At 40.1% G+C, this 6927-nt stretch overlaps 2 protein-coding genes across 2 annotated transcripts; one reads left to right on the plus strand and one right to left on the minus strand.

Annotated features, from left to right (window-relative positions):
• The first annotated feature begins 4691 nt into the window (after positions 1-4691).
• On the plus strand, positions 4692-5104 carry LOC116897926 (transmembrane protein 254-like). Its single transcript, XM_032899326.1, has one exon. The coding sequence runs from the start codon at positions 4692-4694 to the stop codon at positions 5079-5081; it is 390 nt and encodes a 129-aa protein (XP_032755217.1). The 3' UTR covers positions 5082-5104.
• Positions 5105-5464: 360 nt separating this feature from the next.
• On the minus strand, positions 5465-6394 carry LOC116897927 (olfactory receptor Olfr180-like). Its single transcript, XM_032899328.1, has one exon. It carries the CDS (start codon positions 6392-6394, stop codon positions 5465-5467), a length of 930 nt encoding a protein of 309 aa, XP_032755219.1.
• Positions 6395-6927: the final 533 nt, after the last annotated feature.

Genomic DNA, 6927 nt, shown 5'->3' on the forward strand with positions numbered 1-6927 from the left:
AATAAAATAAAAGTAGAAATGAAAATATCCCTAAATAAGTATAGGAAAATACAACCAAACAGGCAGAAGTCTTTAAAGAGAAAAGTAACAAATGCTTTAAAGATACCCAGGAAAAACTGCAAAGCTTCTGTAATGCAAAGGAAACTGTCAATAGAACAAAAGGGCAGTCTACACATTGGAAAGAATCTTCACCAACTCTAAACTTAATAGAGGGCTAATATACAAAATGGAAATTAGATACCCCAAAACCAAATAACCCAAGCTAAACATAACATTGACTTTATCCTATATATATAGTTGGCATTTCAAATAAATGGCTTGTATAGAAAAAATGGGGTACAGAGCTAATTCTCAACAGAGGAATCTCAAATGACCTAGAAACATTAAAAAGAAATGTTTAAAGTCCTTAGTTATCAGGGAAATACAAATCAAAACAACTCCATCTTACAGTTGTCAGAATAGCTAATACGGAAAACTCAAGAGATACCATATGCTATCGAAAATGTGGAGCAAGGGGAACACTCCTCCATTGATGATGGGAGTGCAAATTTGTGCAACCACTATGGAAAACATTTTGGTGGTTTCTCAGAAAACCAGGAATAATTCTACCTCAAGATGAAGCTATCCCACTCCTAAGTATATATACAAAAGATGTTCAATCATCCCTCAAAGACACTTGCTGTACTACATTCATAGCAGCTTTATTTATAATAGCCAGAAACTGGAAAGAAGTCAGCTGTTCCTCAACTGAGGAATGGATATAGAAAATGTGGTACATCTACACAATGGGATGCTATTCAGTGATTAAAATCCAAGACATTATGAATGTTGCAAGCAAATGGATATAACTTGAGAATATTATCCTGAGTGAGGCAACCCAGGTCCAAAAGGACATGCATAGTATATACTCACTTATAAATGGTTATTAGCCATAAAATACAGGATCAAGGATGCTTGAATGTTACTTAGAAACGGGTAATAAAATATTGATAAGAGGCAGATGGAGGGAGGGAACTGGGTGGGAGAGGGGATGGAGAGGGGAATGGGAGGGAACTCAGGATCAGGTTGGGATGGACAGGAGAGATCGCCAAATGAGAATAGATGGAAATCTGCAACTGACAGGACTGGGGAGGTGGGGGTCATCTTCAGGATGAGACAGAGACCAGGGATAATGAAGATTCTAAAGAACCAATGCGGCCGATTGTAGCTGTGACTGAGCAATGGGGATACGGAACCCAAGGAGGCTACCTCTTGTAGAGAGGCAGGAACCCCAGCGATTGGAACACCAACTCATCCACACAAACTTTGGCCCCAAATGAATCCTGTCTACAAGAAATGCAGGGATGGGAGATGGAATAGAGACTGAGGTAATGGCCAAGCGATAACTGGCCTAACTTGAGACCAATCTCATGAGCAAGCACCAATCTCTGACACTATTAATGATACTCTTATGCTTATAGACAGGAGCCCAGCATGACTGTTCACTGAGAGACTTCACCCAGCAGCTGACTCAGACACATGCAGACACCCATAGCCAAACAGTGGACGGAACTTGGGGACTCTTATGGAAGAATAGGAGGAAGGATTGCAGTCCCTGAACGGGATGGAAACTCCACAGGAAAACCAATAGATTCAACTAACCTGGACCCTTGGGGTTCTCAGAGACTGAACCACTAATCAAATTACATCAATTACAAGATTACATCAATTACACGAGTGGGATCTAGACCTCCCCACATACATGTATCAGATTTGCACTTCATCTTCATGTGGGTCCCAAAAAACTGGAGAAAAGTCTATCCCAAAAGCTGTTACCTCTCTGGGATAGCTGGCTTGCCTTGTCTGGCCTCAGAGGAGAAGATACCCTTAGTCTCCAAGGCTTGATATGTCAGGATGGACAGATACCCAGGGAGGTGCCATCCACTCAGAGGAGAAGGGGAGGAATGGATGGAGGGAATGGGTGTGGGACAGGGTGCCTTGGAGTCAGGCAGTGAGTAGGATGTAAAGTAAATAAGTTTAAAAAATTTCAGGAAAATTCAATTAAACAGGTAAAGGAAATAAATAAAACTGTTCAAGAACTGAAATGGAAATAGAAGCAATAAAGAAAACACAAACTGAAGGAATACTGGAGATGGGAAGCCTAGGGAAGTTAACAAAAATAACAGATACAAGCGTCACCAACAGAATACAGAAGATGAAAGAGAGAATTTTAGGTGTAGAAGATACAATAGAAGAAATTGGTATATCAGTTAAAATATATTGAATCTAAACGTTCCTGACACAAAATATCCAGAATATTTGGATACTAACATAATATTTGAGCAGAATATTTGAAAAGATCTACAAAGAATAATAGAAATAGAAGAAGGTGAAAAGTTCCAGCCATAAGGACTAGAAAATATTTTCAACAAAATTATACAAGAAAATTTCCCCAACCTAAAGAAAGAAATGCACTTGTCTTACAAGTATTTACAAGTAATTACAAGAATTACCCTTGACTTTTCTGCAGTTACTCCAACAGAAGCCAACCTAGACTTCTATACTCAGCAAAACTCTCAGTCACCACAGCCAGAGAAAACAAGATATTCCTCGACAAAGCTAAATTTAAACAATATCTATTCACGAATGCACCTCTATTAATAGGTGAGGTTCCATATATGATTTAAGCTTCAATAATATTTATTTTACAAATGTGGGTGCCCTTCTGTTTGGGACATAACTGTTCATAATTGAGATGTCACCTTGGTAGATTTTTTCATAAGAATGAAGTGGACTTCCCTGTCTCTACTTTTCCTTATTTCCATATTTTCCCTGTTTCCATATTTGAAGGAAAACTCTATCCCAAGGAGGTTAACAAAAGAAATCACTAGGATTATTTTCACACCAGTATAAATCAAATAAGGGACACACACACACACACACACACACACACACACACACACACACACACATGCAAGACCAACATAAAAATAATAGGAATTAACAATCATTGGTCATTAATATTTTTCAACATCAATGGTCTCAAATCCCAAATAAAAAGACACAGGTTAACAGACTGGAGGCATAAACAGTTGCAAAGATAGACATGACCTCAGCGCAAAGGGTTAGGAAAAAGGTTTTCCAAGCAAACCAGACACAAGCTGGAGTAGCAATTGTAGTATATAATAAAATAGACTTTCATCCAAAATTTATCAAAAGAGACAGGGAAGGCCACTTCATACTTATGAAAAAAATCTACCAAGGTGACATCTCAATTATGAACAGATATGTCCCAAACAGAAGGGCACCCACCTTTGTAAAATAAATATTATTGAAGCTTAAATCATAGATGGAACCTCACCTATTAATAGTGGGAGATTTCACCAGTAGACAGTTAATTAAAACAGAAACTGAACAGAAAAAATAATGAAACTAACAGTGGTTATAAATCAAATGGATTAATAGATATTTCCAGAAACTTTCAACAAAAAACAAAATAATATACCTTCTTCTCAGTACCTCATGGAACCTTGTCCAAAATTGACTACATAGTCTGCAAAAATAAAGTGAAGTTAAAAACTATACACAAAACATATAGTTAGTTTCAAAAGAATGAAAAAAAAAAGATTTATTAGAGAAGATCTTGGAGGGAAAGTCCTTCGATGAAATGCCCAAAAGTGGGAAGAGAGAACTTGGAGTCCATCTACAGTAGAAAGACAGGACATCAAGTGGAGGGATGGGGTTGCCATCCCACAGTCAAAAACTCTGACCCAGAATTTTTCCTGTCTAAAAGAACTGCAGGGTCAAAAATGGAGAAGAGAATGAGGGAAAGGGGTTCAGTGACAGCCCAAATTGGCAGCCATCTCAAGGGGAGACTCCAAGGCCTGACTGTATTATGGATGCTATGGTGTGCTTATAGACAAGAGCCTAGCATGGCTGCCCTCTGAGAGGTCCATCAAGCAGCTGAAAGAGTCAGATGCAAATATTTACACTCAGCCAATAGATAGAATCAGGGAACCCCATGGTTGAATTAGGAAAAAGCTGGAAGAAGCTGAGGAGGAGCATGACCCAATAGGAAGACCAGCGTACTCACCTAACCAGGACCTCTGGGATCTCTCAGACACTGAGCCACCAATCAGGCACCATACACTAGCTGGTCCAAGGCCCACAACACATAACAGCAGAGGACTGCCTGGTCTGGCCTCAGTGAGAGAAGATGCACCTAACCCTCAAGAGACTTGAGGTCCTAGGGAGTGGGGAGGTTTGGTGGTGTGGGGCTGCAGGGGTGGGGACATACTCTTGGAGACAGGGGAAGAGGAATGGAATAAGGAACAGTCAGAGGGTAGACCAGGAGGGGGACAGTGATTGGACTGTAAAAAAAGGTTTAAAAAAAGTAATAATGAAAAGAACTTGCAATCTTTATGATATTTTACTTTACGATTTGGAATTAAAAGTCTCACCAATAATTAATAAAAAGTTACCCCATTACACATGCTATTTCTAGGACTTGGAGGACTTGTCAAGAGCTGTCTAATTAGTCTTATGACTTCTAATATATTTTGTCTCTAAGATTTTGAAATAAATATTAGTAATCCCATTCCTCCTGAACTAATTTGAATAAATTTAAAAGATTACAGAGATGTACTTTTTTGCCCTCTTAAAAGTATACATAGAGATTCTGGCCCAACGATTCAGTGTTTAGGTCTGTCGAGATGGTGTTGGCGAAGTCTGAAGCCCGTAGGGACCCCACTGCATACTTCCGTGCAGCCAGACCCTGGCCCTCGCTGATCACCGTCCTGGGGCTGGGCTACTTCGCGTGGGTTGTCTTTTGGGCCCAGAGTGTCCCCTATCAGAGCCTCGGTCCCCTGGGTCCCTTCACAAAGTACTTGGTGGACCACCATCACACGCTCCTGAGGAATGGGTACTGGCTTGCGTGGCTAGTTCATGTGGGAGAGTCCTTGTATGCCTTGGTATTGTGCAGGCGTAAAGGAATCACAGACAGCCAGGCCCAGCTCCTCTGGTTCCTACAGACTTTTCTGTTTGGTGTAGCCTCTCTCTCCATCCTGCTTGCTTACAGACCAAAGCGCCAAAAACATAATTAAAGGAGAAAACGGGGTTTCCTTTCCACTTCTTCAAGCCCTCCTTCAGTGGGTCCTGGTTTCCAGGATGACCTCTCTGTCTTCTAGGCAGTGTTGTCATAGAAACCTGTCTAAGACCCTCTAGTTACTATGATTTTGGTGCTCTGACCAACCTTGGTTAGACCTATTGTTGTCTAACAAAGAAATAAGCAAGACCCTGCCCTTCCAGCTCTGCAGACCTCTGGCCTGAAGAAGGCCTCAGGCCACTTTCCTGAGGTCCTTAGCTGAGCCATTTCCCACCTTTTGACTGAGACACATAAACTAGATTTGTCTGTGGGTCAAAAAAAAAAAGTATACATAGATTTATTTGAAGTTCAAGTTAATTTTCAAAAACTATGTTCAGAATGTTACAGTTGTCTCTCGATTGTTCTTTTCATCACATTTATAACTTCCTTATTTCTCAGACTATAAATAAAGGGGTTTAATAAAGGAATTATTAGAGTATAACAAATAGCAACAGGTATGTCTTTATATGCTTCATTAACTGAACTTGGTCGAATATACATGTAGAGGAGAGACCCATAGAATATTGACACAGACAGAAAGTGAGATGCACAAGTAGACAAGGCTTTGCTTCTTCCCTCTTTGGACTTCATTGTGAATATAGTATAAAGGATGCAGAAATATGATATCAGGACTATAGTAATGGTAAAGGTTTGAACTGAACCAGCAAAGATGAGTATCATCAGTTCATTGATATAAGGATCAACACATGAGAGTCTGTATAGTGGAAGGATGTCACAAAAGAAGTGCTTGATTATATGAGACCTGCAGAAAGTTAACCTGAACAGGAACCCTATGTGAATCATGGAATGCATGTTTCCTGCTATGTAGGCTCCTGTGGTCATCTGAACACAGAGCTTCTTGGACATCATGGTGTGGTATTGTAGTGGGTTGCATATGGCCACATAGCGGTCATAGGCCATGGCTGCCAGAAGAAAGCAGTCTGCAGTTTCAGCAAGACAGAGGAAATAGAACTGTGCCATGCATTCATAGAGAGAGATCCTTCTGTCCACAGAAAAGAAGTTCTCTAGCATCTTGGGAGTGATGGCACAGGAGCAGCAGGAGTCCATCAGGGCCAGGTTGCCCAGAAAGATGTACATGGGTGTGTGGAGACGAGGCTCCATGTAGATCAAGGCCACCAGCCCCAGATTCCCCACCATGGTGACCAGATAGATGACAGAGAACACCAGGAAGAGAAGTGTCTTCAGGTCTGGGTGATCTGAGAATCCCACCAGGATGAACTCTGTTGTTAAGGAGTAGTTGTCCTCAGTCATCTTCAGCTTCTCTGTTGACAAGTGATAAGGGTGTCAGAATGCAACTATGGTCTCACCATTTTCCATTTTGCTTTGTATAGCAGACAGGGAATTTCTTTTTCAAGTTTACCCATTGTCTTTCTAATGAAGCTCCGTATTTTCAAGTTCTTTTTCCCTTAAAGGATAACTATCTTTGTTTCTCAAAGTTCACTGGATTACTTGATACTTCCAGGGTAGATAAATAAATTGAAAAAGGGTTACTTTCTTCAAGCATGTAAAGACATAAAAATTTAGGTTGCTCAGATCTGGTTCAGTTTCCTCAAAGAATTTGTTTTATATTTTCAGTGTTACTCTCATTTTCTCCCCAAATATTAAAGTAAGTTGATGCAAATATGGCAAAATTACTTTCATATATCTCCCAAGTGAGAGAAAGTTTGAAAAGTGTGAGAGGTATTTTAAATGTATATATTAGAGATTGCAGGAAAATCACTAATGGAGATGTTGGAGAAATTTTTTCCCTCTGTCACAAAAACGTTCATAAATATTGACTTTCC

This window comes from Rattus rattus, chromosome 4, assembly GCF_011064425.1.
Source record: "Rattus rattus isolate New Zealand chromosome 4, Rrattus_CSIRO_v1, whole genome shotgun sequence".
Lineage (NCBI taxonomy): Eukaryota > Metazoa > Chordata > Mammalia > Rodentia > Muridae > Rattus > Rattus rattus.

Coding starts and splice junctions, on each gene's coding strand:
- LOC116897926 (XM_032899326.1), top strand. CDS start 4,692: ATGGTGTTGGCGAAGTCTGAAGCCCGTAGGGACCCCACTGCATACTTC.
- LOC116897927 (XM_032899328.1), bottom strand. CDS start 6,394: ATGACTGAGGACAACTACTCCTTAACAACAGAGTTCATCCTGGTGGGA.